The following is a 24,372-nucleotide window of genomic DNA, read 5'->3' as shown; positions in this document are numbered from 1 at the left end:
CTAATGTAACCACTACTGTTGAGTCCCCACTATTCCGAGAGCAATTCAGCGACTATCTTCCGAATTCGGATCAAGCCTTTATAATATTCCACCATTTCATTTACGATTCCGATAGCAATTCAGCCACTATCTTCCCAATTTCGATCAAGCCTTTATAATACTCCACCATTTCATTTCTGCATTAAAAAAAAAAGGAGACAAATTTCATTTTCAACATAGTAAATAAAAGTTGAGGAAATTAAAGTACCAGATTTTTTTTTTTTTTTTATATGATCATTACAACAATTTCTGATCTAAAAGGGAAGAAAGCGTGTCTTGAATTAGTTATTGATCATCGTCATAATGATTGTGTTATGGGTAGTACCTGCAGACTTGTGGTATCGTTCCTAATTGCGTTCATCTTCTATGGCGACACAACCTAAGTTGTCCCTCCAATCGCCAGGAGCGTTTGCTTTGAATCTTGGATTGCTGACAAAGTTGACACTGCTGTGTGCAAAATCCAAGGAGTGCCACTCCTCCTTCACCTCCTGGGGCTGTTCTTGAAAACGACGAGCAGCTTCCACCATCTCCTCAATAAGAGCAAGTGGAATTCCATGGTTGATAATCTGAAAGAAACCCCAATTCTCAGCTGCATTTTCTATGGCTTTCACAACCTCCTTCCTCCTTATAGTTTCATATCTGAGATCGATGATTGGGACTTGGGGATGATGATGATGATGATGATGATGATGATGATAATGATGAATATCCTTTTTCTAGCAATAATGAATCTTGTCCCGGTGAGTGGATGAAAATTCTGGGAATCTTTGAAATTCCGGAATCTACCAGTCCCTTGACACTGCCTTTGCTTTGAGGAACTGCTTCACTTCCTTGTCAGCTCTCAATGATTTCAGTAGGGTCCTTCTTTGAAATCCAAAGACGCCGGAGGTGTACCGGATAACGTCCCACTGATGCCTATGTTAGAAAGAATATACACATTTTTTTTTTTAAATTCTTATAACCATTTCTAATTTAAAAAGAAGGTTGTATATTCTATATATATGGATGTGGAGGATATTAAGATACTAAGAAAACTTATGAAGGAAAATGAGATATGTATGTCTTTGTTAATGCAAGGGACAATTTATCTTGCTTCTCAGATGACACCTTGATTTACTTCTTACCTACTCTTTAATTACTTTTTCTTAATTAATAATGATAATTATTTCTATTATTAATTTTTTTTTTTTTGGCTTCGCTTTCAAATAAGATTTTCTATATATAGAGTTACTGTATAAAAATGAGTTAGAATTTTAAATAAAGGTGACATATATTTTAAACGGTAAAACTGGATTGGAAACAAAAGAATAGGATAAAGGATCCATGTGCATATATAACAATCATGGCAATATAACGATTGAAGTCTGTTGAAGGTTGATGTGCACCTGTGGTAAAATGTGTATTGTCCTTTAACTTAACCATGGTTATGTAAAAGTAAAAGTAAAACCATATGTCTAAGATATTGTGTCAGGACTCGTCCAGAATTCCTTCTCCGGAATCCTAGACAAGCCTTGATCCCAGGGAAACCCTACCGGACCCTCCAACGGAAAATCCAGCAGAGCCTCCCCTAAGGGATTTACTTACCACAAATTACCTGCACTGAAAACACACTTCTACAAACATCCCCTTATTCCTCTCACAAACTACAAATTGTTCCACAAATTTCAGCACTTCAAAATAACAGCAGCAACCCAGTGGATAAAAACAACTACATGTCCAATACAGTATACAGAGCATTATACAGATACATGTGGAATTTATAAAATAACAGATAAAGAAGCAATACAAGGCAGAGAGGAAAAAGGGAAGAAAAACTTCTTGAACCTTCGGCAACGAACTGAGATGTTGGGCTCGTCCCGGACAATCAACGTCTCCAACCTGGACCTAGGGGAACGGAATTTAAGAGTGTGAGATGCTAATCATCTCAGTGAGTGACCCTAACTACTGAACACCTTTAATAATAATAATATAAAAATAAAGGAATTTAATTAACCAGTACTGAACAATTAAATAATAAATAAATAAACAATTGAAGTAATACTTTCTCTCAAAACCCTCACTATTCACTCCGTTGGAAATGTTCCCCTTTTAAAAACATTTTCACAAAACCCGATGTACGTACTCCCCGAAAACCAAGGGACCAAATAATTTAATAAACAACAAATAAATAAATAAATACCCCAAATATAAATAATCTGCAATAAATTATAATAAATAATTTAGAACACCCTTGGGGTTTAAAACATTATTTGCAATTTACACCGACGCACCACACCATATACCGGTGATGCCCTCCGATACCCAGCGTCCCGAGCACCGACTGGCGGGGGGGTTAAAGAGAAAAACCTGCAACGGGCACTTCGGCGTCCCGACAGTACCGCTGCTACAACCATCACCCGGCCAAGGAGGGGGGCGGCTGTGCGCAAACAAACTTGCCTGGCCACGGTCCAATGGCAACTCACGGATGAAGTAATAACCTCACGCTAAACCACATAATAACCGCGTGCTACCACGTGTCCATACACCATACACCAGAACACCAATACTGTATGAGTGCGTCTAAAAATAAACATTATTAACCAACCGTATCGTTTTTTCCAAAAACCACCGTGGGAAATACATTAAATTCTCACACTTACCATCCCACATATTTTTATTCAATAACCCGGTACGAAACATTGATAACCAACAAACCACAATTTCCTCGAAGTACGAGATGCAACCATAAAAATACCGCGGGCATAATTTATAAAATTTAAACAAATATTTTCGTAAAATATTTAACCCAATTATGCCCGGAAAATAAATTTTAAAAACCACGTACAAATACTACCAAAATACACCTTGCTCATGCATAATAAATTAAACCACAATATAATTCATAAATAAATCACACCACATAAGCATAATTTAAATACCAATTTAAATACCAATTAAATATAATTAATTGCCCAAAATAATTTTTGAAGGTGGGTCACTCACCTGGAGCACGCAATTAACCCATGATCCACTACGGGATCAATTCTACGACTCACCGGTGCTCCTAGAACAAAATTCACAGACAGTCAAATAAATTAATATTTTAATCGGGTAAATAATACCCGGTACTCGGGGAGCTTAAATGCAAACGTTAACCAAAAAAGGCAAATAATATACTGAATCGAAGCTCGTGGGACGAGGATCACAAATCCGGTCTCCATCGACCCCAATTCCACCGGAGGTGGCCGGAATTTGACCGGAAAGTTTCGGCCGGTTTTGATCTTGAGAGATCTTTCAAACGGTGGGGATTTTGGGCAAACTAACCTCGGAAATGGACTCAGAGGGGTCGAAAATGGTGGTGGGATAGAGGTATGGGACGGGCTGGGTTGGTTGGAAACGGCGAGAATCGCCGGAAAAATTTCACCTCGCCGCTGCGACTTCGCCGGCCAGATCTGGGCGTGTCCGGCGGCGGCTGGCCGGGAAATTTGGTGGCTGAGGTCGCGGCGGGCTGGGCTTCCTTGGTGGCCGGCGCATGAGGACTATGGGTGGCCGGAAAAAGTGTAGCAAGGAGAGAGAGAGGGACGGCCGGTGGGAGAAAAAAACTGTGCGTTTTTGTGTTTTGGTGCTCGGGGAAGAAGAAGGAAAAAAAGGAAAAAAGAAAAGAAAAAGAAAAAAAAGAAATGGTGTTTTCCCACGTGGGGAAAAGAAAAGAAAAAAGAAAAAGAAAAAGAAAAAGAAAAGGGAAAATAAAACAAATAAATTCAAATTAATTAAATAAAAATATTTTTATTTAAAATAATAATAAAAATAATTTGATTTTACACATGGTTGACATGTGGCATTTCACCATGGTGACACATGGTCACCTTCAGTAAGTCACACGTGGCACATCGTTATACGTTCAAAAATAATAATAAAATAATACAGTATTTGAAAAACTCTACAGGTCCATAACTTTCAAACCACATGTCCAAATCGGACGTGCCGCTAGTCTACGGACTCGTATCGATGAGCATTTCACAACCATGCATGAGTCAACGCTCAACCTTGCATGAATAAAAAGTCAACTCCGGCACCCTTTGGACAGTTTGGACCTCAACTTGTTTTGCCCAAAACTTTCAAACCGTAGCTCCGTTTTCAACGTGCTACCAGTCTACGAACTCGTGCCAACGTGTACTTCGTAACGGTACCTCAGTCAACCTAGAATTCCAACCGGGTCAAAAAGTCAACTTTTGACCCCTTCGATCAACGGTCAACCTCGGTCAACGTGCAAAAATTCCGACATGATTCAGGACGGGGTGTTACATATTGATAAGTGGAAGGTCAAGATTAATGTTGTAGAAAAATCTACTTCATCTTTCGTTTTTCTGGTGTAAAGGGCGCAATCAGGTGTATTGCATGTAAGACAATCATATGTGAAAACAGAAAGAAATAGAGAAAAGTTATTCGGTCTCTGTTTTCACCATCACCGAAAGCTACCTCTTTCCCCTGTAAAATTTTATCTTGTCAAAAAATATGCCTCTATTAGCTGTTCGAACAGCCAACAAAATCGACACCTTAAGTTTTTTCTATATAATGATTGAAATCCACCCCTTTGAATAGTATATGCTTATAAAACTTATTTGATTATATAGTTTACATAACATATATTATATACAAAGGTTTTTGAAAATTTATTTATACAAATTGTATATGTACAGAAGTGTGTGACGAATTCGGAATCGGATTTAATATTGCATTTGCATTATCATATATGAATCACGTTCTAAATTTATAAAAGCTTTCATAAGGAAAGTCAACGAACGAGTAATGCTTCAAAATACAATACTACTTCGTATTAATTATAATATGAAAAGATGAGACAACAACTTCTCAAGTAAAATACAACCCCAATTACCAAAAAAAAAAAAAAAAAAGCCTAAATACAACCCAACCTATCATTAATACAGACAGGCTTTAACAATACCATTGCACAATACATATAAACTTGGCTTAGACAACTCAACAAGTACTTCAACATCCTTTTAGCACAGCGTAATTGTCAATGACTACTACTGCTAAAATATCTCTCCCAATTTATTATATATATATATATATATATATATATATATATATATGTATATATAAATAAAACTAGGCTAGCCTAAAATGAGGAAGGGACGTAGTATAAAATCCATCACCCTTGTAATGAGTTGCAAATTCTATATAATTGGTATCCTTACAAAGAGGTGGATTGTTCTCGGATAGAAGCTTGTAACACCCCGTCCTGAAGTACACCGAAAATTTCTCAAATTTGACCGAGGTTGACCAGGTTTGACCATTACTGACCGAGAATGGATCAAATGTTGACTTTTTGCCCCTGATGGAATTTCACATTGACCAAGGTACCGTTAAAAAGTACACATTGTCACGAGTCCATAAACTAGTAGCATGTTGAAAACGAAGCTACAGTTTGAAAGTCATGAGCAAAATAATTTGAGGTCCAAACTGTCCAAGGGGTGTCGGAGTTGACTTTTTGTTAATGAAAAGTTGAGCTTTGACTCATGCATGGTTGTGAAGTACTCGTCGATACGAGTTCATAGACTAGTGGCACATTTAAATTGGACATTTGGTTAAAAAGTTATGGATATGCAAAGTTTTTCGAATACCATAATATGTTAATATATTTTGACTTGAGTGAACAGTATGTGCCACATGTTGTATTTTCAGCCAATCCCATAAGTGAACAGTATAACCCACGGGTGGCTTTTATTTTGGCCAAAACACGTGAGCCGGGGAAAGAGAGAGAAATAGGGGAGGAGAGAGAGAAAGAGAGAGAGAGCTAGAGAGAGAAACCCAACGGACCAACCGCCGTTCACCCATTTCCGGCCACCAAAACAGTACACGCGCCACTCCACCTTGACACCCACCTGAAAATCGGTCAGCCAACCAAAAATCACGGCCAACCGACCGCCGATGCGTCCGGATCGAGACTTTTTTCGGCGACAGCGCCGATTTCTTCAAACCCAGATTTCTCCTTATTTCGGCCTCCGTTTGCCTCACTGTCGGTCCCGTTAAGTCACCCATTTCCTGATCTACCTTCCCACCAAAAATTACTGCCAGTGGGGCAGTGGCAGATTCCGATGACCACGGCGGCTCATCGGAAAATCCACTTTCCGGCGAGTTTCCAGTTGCACCGCCCATCCTTTTCCACTAATTCCGACCCTCTGAACCCAAATCCGGTGTCCACTTTCCTCAATTCTTAACGGATTGTGAGAATCGAAGGCCTAAAATCCGTAAGCTTTCCGGTGAGATTCCGGCCACCTCGGGTCCGATCTCCGGGAGGTAAGCCTCAATCCATGATCCTCGTTCCATAAGCTTTGTTTTTGTATATTACTCATAAATTTTGGTTAACGTTTGTGTTAAACCCCCAAGATATCAGGTATTATTTACCCGAATAAAATATTAATTTATTTGATCCTGTGTAATATTGTTGTTTTAGAAGCACGTGTGAGCCGTAGAATTGATCCTATTGAGGATCTTGGTTGGATTGCGTGCTCAAGGTGAGTGACCCACCTTCAAAACTATTTTGGGTTGATAAATTTCATATATTTTATGTTGAATATGTGTTTGGAAATTATATTCATGTATTAATTATTTATAAATTATATTTGGGATTTTGATGCCACAATTGAATAAAATTATAGTATATTTATGCATTAAAGTATAATTTGATTTTGGTAAATTATGGAAATTTTATTTTATGAAATTGTGGATTTAATTTTATTTAAATTGTGGTTGAAATAAATTGTGAAATTATTTATGTTTAATAAGAATATATTATCCATTGATAAATTGTGAGATCCAATTATATTTGAATTTTGAAGAATTGAAGTAATAATTATTTTTAATTATTGTTACATTCATGGATGGATTTGAAATTGATGGAAAGTATGCGATGGATTTATGACAATGAATTATAAAGGAATTGTGGAAAAATTTGCGGGTTTAATTGAATGGAATAAACCCGGTGGAATTTTTTTGGGATTTGAAACTATATGGATTTTAGAATTTTTATGATGCACCACACACGTACCGGTGTTCTGTATATGTGGATATGATTAGTGCGCACATGGATACGATTAGCGCGCAGGTAGGTGTGAGTAGCGCGCAGGTGATTTATGAGTTGTCCTGTGGTTGCCATTGAACCGAGGGTCGGCAATTTGATATCGGCCGTAGCCACCCCCCACCATGGCCAAGACTCCTGTTTGCAGCGGCGCGGTGGGACGCCACGGGACCGTATACCGGTTTCTATCTTTAACCTCCTGTCTGGCGGTACCTCGGGACGCGGGGTACCATTAGCACCACTAGTATATAGTGTAACATCCCACATCGGTTGGAAAGGGGAACGAAGCATGGCTTGTAAGCGTGTGGATACCTTTCCCTTCAAGAGGCCTTTTCCTGTGACCCACCGTTATACTGGGGTCGGGAAGAGCAAAATCGTGCGGGCCGGACCCAAAGCGGACAATATCTTGATGCGGGTGGTTTGGGCTGTTACAGTGGTATCAGAGCCGAACCCGGATCGGTGTGCCAGCGAGGATGCTGGGCCCTATAAGGAGGGTGGATTGTAATATCTCACATCGGTTGGAAAAGGGAACGAAGCATGACTTATAAGCGTGTGGATACCTTTCCCTTCAAGAGGCCTTTTCCTGTGACCCACCGTTGTACTGGGGTCGGGAAGAGCAAAATCGTGCGGGTCGGGCCTAGAGCGGACAATATCTTGATGCGGGTGGTCTAGGCTGTTACAGTTGGTATCAGAGCTCTAGGTTCTAATATTCCTAAGGGACTGTGTATTGTTGTGCATCCCATCCGCGTCTAATCTCTCGTTTTACCCATCTTAAAGCGTTCTTTCCCTTTATCTCGAAGTAAATTCGTGGTCCGAGTTGAAATAACTCTAATATTCGAGGGTGTCAATTAGAATCACCTATCTTAACGGGGGATTCCTATGGCCCAGTCAATGGTCGAGGATTGCCTTTTCCTTATTGAAGGTCAAGTAATGGGGGCAGATCCAATTCTGTGAATCTTTTTGGGATCCGAAGTGGTCCTAGATATGGAGTGAGTAGTTCTTCTGTTTATGGACTGCTAGCATAAAGGAGTACAGTTAAAGTGTTTCAGCTTACCTGAAGTGGTGCTTCATGGAGGAGTTAGGAAGCCTTTGCTGTGGTTAATTTCTATCCTCGTCTCCAAGGAGCTATCGGAGAATGGTTGTTAAGGGTCTATGGCCCAGGTGGTTGATGCCAAAGACAGGAGGTTAATTTCGATTTTTGAAGAAGTTTGGAAATTGAATTTGGGTTGATAAATTGTGTATATTTAATGTTGGTGGTATATTTGAAAAATATATTTTATTATTTGTTTTATGTTATATTTTTTTCCAAGAGCGACTTATGGTTTAAGTATCGCCAATTGAGAATCCAAAGTAGGATATCATTGAGTTCAAAAAGGAGATCCTAAAGGAAGAACGTGATTCAATGTATGCGATACACCCTAAGGGTACAAAGATGTATGGAATGCTCACTAGATGACATTATGGTTTGGCATGATAAAGGAAGTTGCAGGATTCGAATAAAGGTACTTAAGTCACCGACAAGCAAAAGTGGGAAATAGAAACGTTTAAGGTAGTTTCAATCCTTGCCCATTTCCGTGTCGTGTGGGGGATTTCGTGTTTAAACTAGCGTTCACAAAGAGAAGGTATGACAGCGTTTAAAGAATCAAACAAGATCCGGATAGCGATTAAAGTTCTACTTGGTTGTTGATTTAAGGATGCATGCTTCAGAAGCACTTTATGGTTAGCATTTGACTATGACCAAGACTTGTAGATCGTGTTCTCGTGGCCTAGTTTGAATATCCTTAATTAGTGTCAGGACCCCTCCAGAATTCCTCCCCGGAACCCTAGACAAGCCCTGATCCTAGGGAAATACCACCGAACCTTCCAATAGAAAATCCGGTAGCACCTCCCCTAAGGGTAGGACTTACCAAAAATTTCCTGCACTGAAAACACACTTCTAAAATTCATCCCCTTATTCCTCCCACAATACTACAAATTGATTCCACAAATTTACAGCACTTCAAAGAATAACAGCAACTCAGTGCATAAATAACAACTGAACGTCCAATACAGTATTGTCAGGACCCGTCCAGAATTCCTCCCCGGAACCCTAGACAAGCTCTGATCCCAGGGAGATACCACCGAACCTTTCAACGGAAAATCCGACAGCACCTCCCCTAAGGGTAGGACTAACCAAAAATTACCTGCACTGAAAACACACTTCTATAAACATCCCCTTATTCCTCCCACAATACTACAAAATGATTCCACAAATTTCAGCACTTCAAAAATAACAGCAACTCAGTGCATAAATAATAACTACACGTCCAATACAGTATACAGAGCATTATACAGATAAATGTGGAATTAATACCATGACAGATAAGAGGCAATACAAGATGGAGAGAAAAAAGGGAAGAAATACTTCTTGGACTTTCGGCAACGAGCTGAGACGTCGGGCTCACCCGGACGATCAACGTCTCTCAACCTGGACCTAGGGGAACGAAATTTAAAAACGTAAGATGCTAATCATCTCAGTGAGTGACCCTATCTACTGTACACCTTTAATATTAATAATATACCAAATAAAGGGATTTAATTAATCAATACCGAACAATTAAATGAATAAATAAATAAACATTTGAAGTAATAATTTCTCTCAAAACCCTCACTATTCACTCCGTTGGAAATGTTCCCCTTTTAAAACAATTTCACAAAACCCGATATTCGTACTTCCCGAAAACCAAGGGATCAAACCATTTGATAAACAATAAATAGATAAATACCCCAATATATAATTAAAATGTAATAAACTATAATAAATAATTTTTGAACACCTTTGGGGTTTGAAACTTTATTTGAAAATTACACTTGACGCACCACACCATATACCAGTAATGCCCTCCGATACCCAGCGTCCTGAGCACCGACTGGCGGGGAGATTAAAGAGAGAAACTTGCAAACAGCACTTCGGCGTCCCGACAGTACCGCTGCTGAAACCATCATCCCGGCCAAGGAGGGGGGCGGCTGTGGCCAATAACAAACTTTCCAGCCCATGGTCCAATGGCAACTCACGGGTGAAATAATAATACTTGCGCGCTGAACCACATATACATATATCAGAACACCAATACTGTATGGATGCGTCTAAAATAATTATTAAACCAACTGTACCATTTTCCAAAATTACCGTGGGAATATACCAAAACATCGATAATAATACTTACCATCCCACATATTTTTATTTAACAAATCGGTACGAAAACATCGATAACAAATAAATCATAATTTTCTTGTAACACGAGGTTCAACCATTAAAATACCGCGGGCATAATTTATACAATTTAAACAAATATTTTCATAAAATATTTAACCCAATTATGCCCGAAAATAATACTTAAAACCTCGTACGATTATTACCGAAATGTACTTTGCTCATGCATAATAAATAAATTAAATCACAATAAAAACCATAACTAAATTGTACCACATGAGCATAATTTAAATACCAATTAAACATAATTAATTGCCCAAAATATTTTTGAAGGTGGGTCACTTACCTTAAGCGCGTAAATCAGCTAAGATCCTCCGTAGGATCAACTCCACTACTCGTACACGCACCTAAAACATCCACAATACACCAAACCACAAATATTAATATTTTAATCGGGTAACTCCCAAATGGGTACCAGGGGAAGTGAACACAAACGACATCTAAAATTTATGAGTTATATACCGAATCGAAGCTCGAGTGATGAGGATCACGGATTCGGTCTTACTTTCCGGTGATCGGACCCGAGGTGGTCGGAATCTCGCCGAAAAGCTTTCGGATTTCGACTCCTCAATTCTCCCAAACTGTCGCGAATTGGCGGAAAAAGATACTGAATTCGGGTTCAGGAGGTCGAACACAGTGGACAAGGACCGGCGGCGCAACTGGGTACTCGCTGGAACAGCAACTTCCTGCGAGCCACTGCGGTCACCGGCAACCGTAGCCGGCGGCAGCGCGTGCGGTGGCCATTGGATGAAATTTTTTGCAGATTTGTAGATCAAGGGGAGAGGAATCCAACGGGACCAGCGGTGAGGCAAACGGAGGCCGGACAGCGGAGAAATCAGGGTTTGAAGAATTTCGGCCCCTCGTCGGAAAAAGCTCCGATCCCGACGCATCGGAGGTCCGGTGGCGGTGAAATTTGGTGGGTAGGCCGTACTTGAGGAGTTGGTGAGGGGTGGCTGGCGCGTGTGGCCTAAAAATGGCCGGAAAGGGGTCAAACAGCGGTGGCCAGCGGTGGAGGGAAAAATCACCGCCGAACTTCGCCGCCTCGATCCAGGCGCATCCGGCGACCAACGGCCGTGAAATTTTGGGGTTTGGCCGGAAATGGGGAGAGGCGTCCATCTGGCCGACGCATGTAACGTGATTCGACCGAAAAATTTGAAGATTCCGACGCCCGTCTGTTTCTCTCTCTCTCTCTCTCTCCTCTCTGTCTTTCTCTCTCTTCCCCGAGATTTTTGTCAAATAAAAGCCACCGTGGTGACACTGTTTATCCACGTGGACCAATCAGGTGATGACACGAGGCGTTACTGTGCACTTAAGCCAGATATAATAAAATATTACAGTATCCGGCGAACTTCAAACATCCATAACTTTTTTAACCAAATGTTCGATTTAAGCGTGCTGCTAGTCTATGAACTCGTATCGACGAGTACTTTACAACCATACAAGAGTCAAAATAAAATTACACCACAAGAAAAAGTCAAACTCCGGGCACCTTTTGGACTGTTTACACCTCAACTTGTTTTGCCCATAACTTTCAAACCGTAGCTCTGTTTTCGACGTACTACTAGTCTACGAACTCGGGGCATCATGCACTTTGCCACGGTACCTTGGTCAACTAGAAATTCCAACAAGAACCAAAAGTCAACTTTTGACCCGCCTCGGTCAACGGTCAACGTGCACGGATTCCGGTGTGAGTTGGGACGGGGTGTTACAGTATACAAAGCGTTATACAATTAAATATGAAATTAATAAAATGACAGATAAGGAAGCAATACAAGATGGAGAGGAAAAAAGGAAGAAATACTTCTTGGACTTCCGGCAACGAACTGAGACGTTGGGCTCGCTCCGAACGATCAACGTCTCCCAACCTGGACCTAGGGGAACCGAATTCTAAAATGTGAGATGCTAATCATCTCAGTGAGTGACCCTATCTACTGAACACCTTTAATATTAATAATATACCAAATAAAGGGATTTAAGTAATCAATACCGAACAATTAAATAAATAAATAAATAAACATTTAAAGGTAATATTTTTTATCTCAAAACCCTCACTATTCGCTCTGTTGGAAATGTTCCCCTTTTAAAACATTTTCGCAAAATCCGCTATTCGTACTTCCCGAAAACCAAGGGATCAATTAATTTAATAAACAACAAATAAATAAATAAATACCCCAAATGTAATTAAAATGTAAATAAATATAATAAATAATTTTTGAACACTTTGGGGTTTGAAATTTTATTTGAAAATTTACACTTGACGCACCACACCATATACCAGTGACGCCCTCCGATACCCAGCGTCCCGAGCACCGACTGGCGGGGAGATTAAAAAGAGAAACTTGCAAACGGCACTTCGGTGTCCCGACAGTACCGCTGCTGAAACCATCATCCCGGCCAAGGAGGGGGGCGCCTGATGTGCAATATATAAGACTTGCCTGCCCTCGGTCCAATGGCAACTCACGGGAGACATAATAACTTGCGCGCTAACCACATATACACCGGAACACCAATACTATATGAGTGCGTATAAAATAATTATTAAATTAATCATTACCGTACCGATTTTTCAAAAATTACCATGGAAAATATACCAATTTTCAAATTTACCATCCCACATATTTTCCTTTAGCATACCCGATACGAAAACATCGATAACAATAAAACAGTAATTTTTCTCGTAACACAAGGTTCAACAAATAATATACCACGGGCATAATTATAAAAATTAACCACCAAATTAAACAAATATTATGCCCAAAAATAATATAAAAATTCAGACATAATTAATTTACGAAAATACCTTGCTCATGTGTAATAAATACGATTAAATCACAATAATAAAAATCGGGGATTTCTTAATAACCCAAAAATTCCATTTAGCACCAATAAACATACACGTACTTATAAAATAATATTTTTCCATAATTATAGTTAAATTTCACCACATGAGCATAATTGCATATATCAATTAAACACCAAATAAATATAATGCATTAATGGGTAAATATATATATAAAATAATATTTTTTCCGATTATATTTAAAATATGCCACATAAGCATAAATTCCAGATATCAAATTAACACAACATAAATATAATTAATTGCTCAAAACATTTTTAAAGGAGGGTCACTCACCTGGAACAAGCAATTAAACCACGATCCACCATAGGATCGATTCCACAATGCACATGTGCTCCTAGAACAACGATTCACACACAGTCAAATAAATTAATATTTTATTCGGATAAATAATACCCGGTACCCGAGGGTTAAACACAAACGTTAACCAAAATTGTCGAATAATATACCGAATCGAAGCTTGTGGAACGAGTATCGCATTACCGATCTCCATTGACCCCAATTCCGCCGGTGGTGGCCGGAATTTGGCCGGAAAGCTTCGGTCGGTCTTGATCTCCTCGTATCTCGTAAACCGCTTCGAATTTTGAAAATTGGAGGCCATATTTGAACTCAGAGGACCCAAAATCAGGGGAAAAGGGTGGCAATTTGGACTAGGCTGGCCGGAAACAGCGAGAATCACAGGAAAATTTCAACCCGCCGCCGCCGACTTCACCGGCCCGATCTGGGCACGTCGCCTGTCGGTCGTCCGCCAAATTTAGCTGGTGAGCTCGCCGGTGCGTGTAGCAAGGTGGTGGCCGGTGAGAATAAAAACGATGAGGGCGAGAGGGAGAAAGGAAAGGAAAGGAAGAAGGAGAAGGAAGAGGAAGAAGAAGAAGAAGAAAAGAGAAATTTCCCCCTTGTCCCCCCCCCCCCCTCTCTCTTTTTCCCCAAGTGGGAAAAAGAAAAAAGATAATAAAATATAATTAAATAATATTAAAAATAATATTATTATATAAAATAACAATAATAAAATAATATGATATTAAACACAATTGACATGTGGCATCTTTACATGGTGACACATGGTCACATTTATTAAGTTACACGTGGCACATTGTTACACGTTTAAAAATAATATTAAAATAATACAGTATTTGAAAAACTCTATAGGTCCATAACTTTCAAACCACATGTCCAAATTGGACGTGCCGCTAGTCTATGGACTCGTATTGATAAGCACTTCACAACCATGCATGAGTCAAAGTTCAACATTGCATGAATAAAAAGTCAACTCCGACACCCCTTGGACAGTTTAGACCTCAAATTGTTTTGCTCATAACTTTCAAACCGTAGCTCCGTTTTCAACGTGCTACTAGTCTACGAACTCGTGCCAATGTGTACTTCGTAACGGTACCTCAGTTAACCTAGAATTCCATCCATAACAAAAAAGTCAACTTTTGACCCTTTTGGTCAACATTCAAAGTCAAATGTCAACGGTCAACCTCCGTCAAAGTTGGAAAATTTCCATTGTACTTTGGGACGGGGTGTTACATATAGTGTGTGTATCAAATGGTTTTCGCGACTTGATTTTTAATAAAATGTATTTAATAGTGTTTCATTAATTATTTAAAGGTTACGAAGTTTTTTTTTTTCATAAAAATGCTTTTACGAAATTATTATTCAAATTGTTTTGGTATTTTGAAATCCATTCTAATATATTATATTTTCCTTCATTTTATTATGTTCTTAACATTTATTTTAAATGGGTGTTTTATTTTGATTAAATTATTCCTTTATTTAATTGTTCAATTAATTGAGTTATTCTAATTATTTGATTATTTTCTGAATTGTTTAAATATGATTATCATGGATATCTTTGTATTATCTGTTGATGATATGTTATTATTCTTTTAGGATTGTTACACAAGTCATTTTCATTTCTATTATTATCCTCATTCTAATTTTGGATTCTTAATTTGTTGTGCTTTATTTGTAAATTATTGGTTAATTATTTTTTTGAATCTTGGGCATAAAACATCGGATTTTGTGAAAACGTTTTAAAAAGGGAACATTTCCAACTGAGTGACCGTGAGGGTTTTGAGAGAAAAATTATTTTCAACCATTATTACTAAACCATTCACGTATTTATTTATTTAATAATTACTTATTCATTTGCTTACTGCTAAATTACTTGATTATTAGTAGTTAGTAGACTGGGTCGCTCACTGAGATGATTAGCATTTCATGTTTTCAAATTTCGTTCCCTTAGACTCAGGTGGTACACATTGTTCGATCAGGGTGAGCTCGACAGTTTGATCGTTTTTGGAACTTCGAGAAGTCTTCTTTCCTTCGTTTCTTATTATATAATTTTCTTTCTACTTTGTTGTAAAACTTTCATACTTAATTGTATCTTATGATGCCCTGTATACCATAGGATATATTTCCTTAATTATTACATTAGTTCCCTGTCATTTATTTGAAGTGCTGAAATTTGTAGTAATATTTTGTAGTAAAGTGGGAGGAATAAGGGGTGTATATAGAAGTGTATTTTCAGTGCAGAAAAATTGTGTTAAGTCCAACCCTTAGGGAAGTTTCTGCCGGATTTTCCATTGGAGGGTCCGGTAGGGTTTCTGATGTGATTCCGCCCGAGCCCGCTCCACCGATAACCCGCTGGGGTGCTGACTCGACACGGATGAAGACTAGGCCAATCACAATAGCTCAAATTAAGAGATTTAAGGACAACCTGGAAGTATTTATACAGGGGGTAATCAATCTCAACAGAGCTTGTCCATACTTGAAGATACAAAGCCTATTCGAAGCATCCAAGTGGTGGAAGCCGATACGGACCCGGGTGACGGTTTTGGTACATTTTTGGAGTCCGAGAAGCATGAAATGGTTCCAATGCTTTATGGGTTCAATACATATGCCTAAGAGGTCATGGAATCAATTTAAATCAGCCTCAAATGCAATCAAAAAGGGCTTGTACGGACAGCTTCAACAATTTGGCCGAATTTGCTGTATTGCTTGCTGGCTTTACTGTATTTTACTGTATTAGCCTTCTCTTATTTTTCCAAGCATGGGCAACGTGTGGGCCTTCATATTCAGTTTATTTGGCATCCTAAAAAGCATCTAGAAGCTGATTTGAAGCTCAAAGAGGTCAAAAATTGGTCAAAGTCAAATTAGTCAAAAAGTTAGTATTATAGTTTCCTAATTTTATTCTACTTTTTGTTTTAGGAAACTACCATTACTTTTTAGTTTTTATTTATTTATTTTCTGGAAAAATAACTTTAGGAAGGTTTTTATTTTATTCTTTCCATTGTAAATTAATTAATTCCTAATTTAATCTAAAGGAATTAATTAATCAAACTTAGATTAGGAAAGGAAGTATAGTTTCGGCCAACTAGGTTTCTTTATGTGTGGTGGCTGGTTTTCTTTATGTTCTAGGGTTTTATTTCGTGGCTTTGTAGCCTATTTAAAGGCTTATTTTTTTAATAAGAATACAACTTTGATTTGATTAAAAAAATACTTGTGAGATTAATTATCTCTTTGTTCTTTGAGAACACCTAAAACTCCATTAGAGATTTGGTTGTTTTAGCTTGACTTATCAATAGGTTTTCCATCCCCAATTGTGGCGTCTACATTATACCAAGGTTTCTAACCACAGGTTGGTTAGGGGTTGAGGTCCATTCCATTAGAACTTGAACTTAATTAAGATCCGGACTAATATAATACGGGTTTAGGAGCAGGTCGTCCTAGGTTCGTATCATTTGGTATCAGAGCTAAATTTTGTTCAGGTTTGATCTATCTTTATTTGCTTTATTTGTTTTTGTGTTATTCTGCAATTTTAGCATTAGGTTAAGGTTGCATCCATCCTATACACGTTCAGCATCTTAAAAAAAAAAAAATAAAATAATTCCTAGTTGAATTAGGATTTCCTAGTTTTATCGTATTTTTGTTTCCTAGTTTGTTGGTTCTCTTTTATCATTGTTCTTGTTAATTTGGTTTTTGTTGACTTATCTTTGCTGTTTTAGTCTTAAATATTTGCATTCATATATTCAAAAAAAAAAAAGAAAACAGGAAAAAAAAAAATTTGCCGCAACATTTAAAAAAAAAAAAAAAAACTGCACATTTTGTTTATTTGGAGGTCACGGGTTTGGTGTTTGTTTTGGAGTTGGAATTGCAATTTTGGTAATTATTCTTGCTACTGCAGTTGTTTATGTTCTGTGAGTGAAAAAAAAAAAAAAGAAGGTAAAGCTGAATTAAAAAAAAAAGAAACAAAAAAAAAGAAGAAAAAAAATATTTCAGTTTGTTGGAAATTTGTTGGAGCTGCTGGTTTTTTTATTATTTATTCAATATTTGAGTTGCTGGAGAATTATTTTTGCTGCTGGATATTTGGATTTTGGGTGCTTAAATTATTTGGATTAAAATTAGATAAAGGAATTGATACAAAGCTTGAATTATAAGAACAACAACCAACACTTTTCTATAATTTTGTTCTCTTTGATTCTTGTTCGTATTTGAATTTCTTTTTCTGGAATTTTATTCTTGAACTCATAATCTACTACCATCTGGTGCACTTTTCAAAAATTCCAACGTTTTCCCATTATTTTGTGTTTTCTTGTCTATAAAGCCGAAAAATTAGGATTTGTTGGATTCTTTCGGTATTGCCTACTTTTTGCTACTGCTTTGTTGATAAGTTTAATTAAAACATACTAGTGATCTAATTGCTGTTTTGTGGGTGTTTTAATTAGAACTTTGAGATAATTCATTGAGTGGAAAAAGGCAAGAGTGTGTGAGCTTAAAAGAGGGTAAAAGCCGAAACTAGTGTGCAACACGAGTGTCGAGACCTTGTTTGAGTGAAACACGTGAGGGAGTGAATATTGTGAGGATTTATTTTATTTTTGCAGTATTTTACTAACATGGCAGATTCTAGAATAAGAAGAGGAGATCCACCCTTGAGGATCAATGAGGAAGAGTTCGTAGCATTCCATGGCGATGCCCGAGCTACCGGGAGTGGAGACCAAGTGGACATGAGAGCTGTTTTGGAATCAATACAGTGGGTTAGTTTTCAAGTTGAGCATGTGAATCAAAGAGTGGGAAGACTAGAAGCCTCACAAGGAATGCCGAATACAAGAAATAGGCAAGAATTCCATGGAGGGCGAGGCCGAGGACGAGGAGGTCGCGAGAGACCGAGAGAGGAATTTGATGAGGAGCCATTCGGTGGAGACTTTGAGGAAGGTAGGGATGAAACTTTTGCTGTCCAAGATAGAGCTGGCCATGGAAGATATAGGAGGGAAGAAACAGATGACAATCTTAGCAATATCAAGATCAACATCCCACCATTCAAGGGAAAAAGTGACCCCGAAGCATATTTGGAGTGGGAAGAAAAGATGGAGATGATATTTGACCGCCATAATTATCCAGAGGCTAAGAAGGTGAAATTGGCAGCAATGGAGTTTGGCCATTATGCACTCCAATGGTGGACCAATGAGCAAAACACCCGAAGGAGAGTTGGTGATGACTTGATTACTACATGGCGACAAATGAAAGGAGCCATGCGGAAGCGATTCGTACCATCACACTATCATAGGTTGCTGTATCAAAGACTTCAATCTTTATCTCAAGGGCATGGATCTGTGGAGGATTATTACAAGGAGATGGAGATGCTTATGATGAGATTGAACTTGAATGAAGATAGGGAAGCAACCATGGCAAGGTTTCTTGGTGGTTTGAATCGTGAAATAGCCAATCAACTAAAATTGCAACAATATGTGGAATTGGAGGAGATGTTGCATGTGGCTATTAAATTAGAGCATCAATTCAAGAGGAGGGGTGTAAGATCATGGTTTGGAGGTGTTTCCAACAATGGAAGGTCCAATTCAAGTGGCTGGAGGAACAATCCCATCTATGAAAGCAAGCTAAAGCCGAAAGTCAAAGAAGAAAGTTCAAACTGGCCAAGGAAGGAGACTAGAACCAAATCTGTCCAAGCACCAAAGAATGAGGTAAAATTAGATCCTAAACCTTCTAGAACTCATGATGTTGTGTGTCTTAAGTGCCAGGGAGGAGGACACATTGATAGCCAATGCACGAATAGAAGAATCATGGTGTTAAAGGGCAATGACGAGCTAGAATCGGAAAGTGAAGAAAGTGAGGATGAAGCCAAGCAAGAGGAGGAGGACTTGGAGGATGAACCTGAAACCTTGCAAGCATCCAATGCTGAATTAAACTTGCTTTCTAGGAGAATACTTGCTGCATACAAAGATGAGGATGAAATTCAAAGAGAGAACATCTTCCACACTCGATGTGAAATTCAAGGTAAGATTTGTAGTATGATTATTGATAGTAGAAGTTGTACTAATGTAATAAGTAACCTTGTAGTTGATAAATTGGGCTTAAAAACAATAAAACATCCTGAACCATACAAATTACAATGGCTTAATGATAGTGGTGTGATGGAAGTAAACAAACAAGCCAAAGTGAAATTTAGTATAGGTAGATATGAGGATGTAGTCTTATGTGATATTGTACCCATGATTGCTGGACATATACTATTAGGTAGGCCATGGCAATTTGATAAAGATGCTACTCATTTTGGTCGAGAAAATAGTATTGTTTTCAGGTTTAAAGGGAAGAAGGTCAAGCTGGAACCATTATCTCCTAAATAGGTTTACAAAGACCAATTACAAATGCAACAAAGGAGAGAAGCCAAAAAGCTCAAGGAAAAAGCAAGTATGGCACCAACGGCTTCACCATTTTTTCAAGAGGGTAAGAATGAGGTTGCTGATCAAGGTAAGGTTTCTAAGACTCATATTGAGTGGAAAGATCAAGGAAAAACCGAAAGAGAGGGGAAAGAAAGTGGCAAACCCGAGAGCTTGGAGAAGGAAGGGAAATCCGAAGGTTTGTGCCAATCCAAAGGGGAAAAAGAAAAAGAAAGAAAAGAAAGGTCAAGTAGCAACTTTTATTTGAGGTTAGGGGATATTAATAATGTTATTGAGTGTAAGAAACCTTTGCTGGTCATCATTTATAAAGAAAATTATTTTAATGATCAAACTAACTTTGAAGAACTTGAATTGCCAAGTTCAATGATTTCTCTTTTGACGGAATTTGGAGATGTCTTCCCAAATGAAATTCCAAGTGGACTACCATCCAATCAAGAGGGAAAAGGTGAGCTTGCTGTCCAAGGTAAGTCTTCTAATACTCAGGTTGTGTGGAAAAATTTTAATAAAACCAAGAGTGGAAAATTTGGTGCAAAAGCCAAGAGTGAGGAAGGTGAGATGGCCGTGAGTGAGAAAGGAAAAGGAAGACAAGAAAAGAAAAATATAAATTTTTATCTGAGCTTTGGTGATGTTAATAAAGTAATTATGAATAAGAAATCATTGCTGACCATGAATTTTAAAGATTCTTATTTAAAGATGTCTTTATTGCATAGAACTTTATCTGCATTGTTGAGAGCTTTACTTAGTGGTAATTTGAAAATTTGGAAAATATTGTTTGCTAACTTTAAAAAGTGTAATTTTTACCATAATGAGCATGTGTTTCTAGATTTTTTTGTAATAGTGTTTGACCCAGGAGAATTGGTTTGGTTGCACTTACGAAAGGAAAGGTTTCCTAAACAAAGAAAGTCAAAGCTCATGCCGCCTATGGATGGACTTTTTCAAGTTTTAGAGCCGAATAACAAGAATGCCTACAAGCTTGATTTACCGGGTGAGTATAACATGAGTGCTGCATTTAATGTTGCTGATTTAACTCCTTTTGCTGCAGGTGATGATCTTGATTTGAGGACAAATCCTTTTCAAGAGGAGGGGAATGATGTGATTCCGCCCGAGCCCGCTCCACCGATAACCCGCTGGGGTGCTGACTCGACACGGATGAAGACTAGGCCAATCACAAGAGCTCAAATTAAGAGATTTAAGGACAACCTGGAAGTATTTATACAGGGGGTAATCAATCTCAACAGAGCTTGTCCATACTTGAAGATACAAAAACTATTCGAAGCATCCAAGTGGTGGAAGCCGATACGGACCCGGGTGACGGTTTTGGTACATTTTTGGAGTCCGAGAAGCATGAAATGGTTCCAATGCTTTATGGGTTCAATACATATGCCTAAGAGGTCATGGAATCAATTTAAAGCAGCCTCAAATGCAATCAAAAAGGGCTTGTACGGACAGCTTCAACAATTTGGCCGAATTTGCTGTATTGCTTGCTGGCTTTACTGTATTTTACTGTATTAGCCTTCTCTTATTTTTCCAAGCATGGGCAACGTGTGGGCCTTCATATTCAGTTTATTTGGCATCCTAAAAAGCATCTAGAAGCTGATTTGAAGCTCAAAGAGGTCAAAAATTGGTCAAAGTCAAATTAGTCAAAAAGCTAGTATTATAGTTTCCTAATTTTATTCTACTTTTTGTTTTAGGAAACTACCATTACTTTTTAGTTTTTATTTATTTATTTTCTGGAAAAATAACTTTAGGAAGGTTTTTATTTTATTCTTTCCATTGTAAATTAATTAATTCATAATTTAATATAAAGGAATTAATTAATCAAACTTAGATTAGAAAAGGAAGTATAGTTTCGGCCAACTAGGTTTCTTTATGTGTGGTGGCCGGTTTTCTTTATGTTCTAGGGTTTTATTTCATGGCTTTGTAGCCTATTTAAAGGCTTATTTTTTTAATAAGAATACAACTTTGATTTGATTAAGAAAATACTTGTGAGATTAATTATCTCTTTGTTCTTTGAGAACACCTAAAACACCATTAGAGATTTGGTTGTTTTAGCTTGACTTATCAATAGGTTTTCCATCCCCTATTGTGGCGTCTATATTATACCAAAGTTTCTAACCACAGGTTGGTTAGGGGTTGAGGTCCATTCCATTAGAACTTGAACTTAATTAAGATCCGGGCTAATATAATATGGGTTTAGGAGCAGGTCGTCCTAGGTTCGTATCAGTTTCCCTGGGATCAGGGCTTGTATAGGATTCCGGTAAGGAATTTTGGACAGGTCCTGACAAGCTCCTTTACTGGTCCATATGGTTTGAGCTTGTCATCAGAATTGAAGAAACATGCAACTAATACTCGAGCCTTCACTCCTTGTGTAGCCAAAACTCTATGCTTCACACTTTTCATCTTGTCATTACTAGGTAGCTATACATAATGGAAGAAGAAATATATATTCGAGTATAGTCATTTTTAATAATTTAAACATATATATTATAATATAATATAATTTCCTTATTATAAAGCTTGCTTTATATATATAATATTTTAATCTTAATTTTGACCAATTTTTCTTTTTCACTATGTATGTTATATATATGCAGCCTAGATGTGATGGGGTACGGTGTGGATCCCTACATTATTATGGTAGGGGTTTACATGTAATCCTTTTGGAAAAAGATAGTGTTTTTCATACCTAAAGGATTGCTAATGCTCATATTGTAATGGGGTTCTACGAGTATGATAGTAAAATTAATGAACCTGCATTAAGTCACCAATATTGACAAGAAAAGCTCCTCTGACGGGCTTCACATCAATCCAATGGTTTTGATGAAGAACTTGGAGACCACCAGTTGTGTCTTGAAGCAGAATGGTCAAAAAGGTGCTATCTGCGTGCTTGGTGGTGCCCAAAGCCAAATGGGGCTCCGGGCAAACTGGGTAATATTGATAGAAGAGTGACATGGAGTTCAAACAACCCGCGTTTGTTATGTAATCACTGCTAAGTCCCAGTGCTCCTGATAGTAATCCACCTAATATCTTTCGGTTCCCACCAAGACTTTGTAATACTCTCTCGTTTCTTCTCTGCATTATTAAAATCACACCATTTTCAACCATACCAAAAAAATTTATAAAAAAATAAAAAATAGTAAAGAAAAAGTAAATATAACTGGTTAATTAACATGGATCATCATATTTTTTTTTTTCCTTCGATAGTCGATGCTGTCCTCCAAAACAATGCGAATGTCTCATATCAGAGAATACAACACAGAATAAAAGCTTTAAATAACATATTTATATATACGTATATATATATAGAGAAAGAGGATACCTGCATGCTTGGGGTACTGCTTCCATGTTGCGTTCATCTTCAATGGCGTAACAGCGTAATGTATCTCTCCAATCTCCAGGCCTCTCTGGTCTGAATCGAGGGTTGCTGAAAAAGTTGACATTACTGTGTGTAAAATCAATAGAGTACCATTCATTCTTGACTTCCTTGGGCAGTTCGTGAAAACGATGAGTAGCTTCAAGCATATCTTCCATAACAGAGAGTGGGATTAAATGGTTGATAATCTGAAAGAAACCCCATTTCCCCGCTGCGTTTTCAATGTCTTTAACAATCTCCTTTCTTCTAATTTGATCATCAACATCAGCTAGGCCTTCGAGATCGATGACTGGGACTTAGACAATATCATTATGATCATCATCATGATTAATTTTGGGAGTAGCAGTGCAACATTGTTGGGGCAGTGAATGGATGAAGATTCTGGGAACCTTGGTAATTCCAGAGTCTACAAGTCCTTTCACATCGGATTTGCTCTGGAGGAACTCCTCCGCTTCCTTCTCGCGCTCGCTCATCCTCATTGTCTTCCATCTTCATCTCTCAATTTTCAGCAAATTTTACCCGCCTCTCTATCCGCTAGCTAGCTTTCGGACCAAAAAAGAGTAGCCATGCATATTTATATAAAAATAAAAAATAAAAAAGAGTCAACGAGACCTTCCATGCTACTGTTTCGATAAATAATGTAATTATTGGTGTGCGTAGCCGGACCATTGACCTTAATTATTATGGATAATTAATTCCTCACAACTTGTAATATTTTTATTATATTTAGCTGGACGCTTGCATTGTCTTATATATAAAATGTATTTTGTGTTTTTTTATTGGTATAAAAAATATTTTGTAAGTTGAATATGAATTAATTAGCTGGGGATCTGTAAGCGCATATGTGTTTTTTTTTTTTTTTTTGACAAAATCACTCTGTGGTTAGTTATAACAATATTCTATAAATTTAATCTATAAGTAATTAGCCTAGGGAATGGTATAATCACATTTATGTTAGGTCATAACAAAAAAATTTTAATTCTGAAGATATAAATTGTCTATTAATTAAAATAACATATAATCTTGTGTGCCCCAAATAATTTTATATAACTAGAAACGTATAAT

The 24,372-nt window shown here is 37.8% G+C and overlaps 1 protein-coding gene across 1 annotated transcript; it reads right to left on the bottom strand.

Moving 5' to 3' along the window:
• Nucleotides 1-386: 386 nt before the first annotated feature.
• On the bottom strand, nucleotides 387-23,802 carry LOC107403401 (1-aminocyclopropane-1-carboxylate oxidase homolog 7-like). The gene is made up of 5 exons (XM_048470871.1): nucleotides 23,697-23,802; nucleotides 23,271-23,602; nucleotides 22,686-23,006; nucleotides 22,230-22,352; nucleotides 387-755 (listed from the first exon to the last, which is right to left on the bottom strand). Exons 1-5 carry the CDS (start codon nucleotides 23,800-23,802, stop codon nucleotides 387-389), a joined length of 1,251 nt encoding a protein of 416 aa, XP_048326828.1.
• Between the last annotated feature and the right edge of the window lie 570 nt (nucleotides 23,803-24,372).

The sequence above is a fragment of the Ziziphus jujuba genome, chromosome 8 (genome assembly GCF_031755915.1).
Source record: "Ziziphus jujuba cultivar Dongzao chromosome 8, ASM3175591v1".
In the NCBI taxonomy this organism is placed as follows: domain Eukaryota; kingdom Viridiplantae; phylum Streptophyta; class Magnoliopsida; order Rosales; family Rhamnaceae; genus Ziziphus; species Ziziphus jujuba.
The sequence above is the reverse complement of the archived record's forward strand: the minus strand, read 5'-3'. Positions and strand labels throughout refer to the sequence as shown.

What these genes read in the sequence shown, in the direction of transcription:
- LOC107403401 (XM_048470871.1), bottom strand. Translation starts at nt 23,802, where the DNA reads ATGAAGATGGAAGACAATGAGGATGAGCGAGCGCGAGAAGGAAGCGGA. An exon ending in TAGACTCTGGAATTACCAAG is followed by an intron (nt 23,603 to 23,696) that starts GTTCCCAGAATC and finishes ATATTGTCTAAG; the next exon opens with TCCCAGTCATCGATCTCGAA. An exon ending in ATGAACGCAACATGGAAGCA is followed by an intron (nt 23,007 to 23,270) that starts GTACCCCAAGCA and finishes TTAATAATGCAG; the next exon opens with AGAAGAAACGAGAGAGTATT.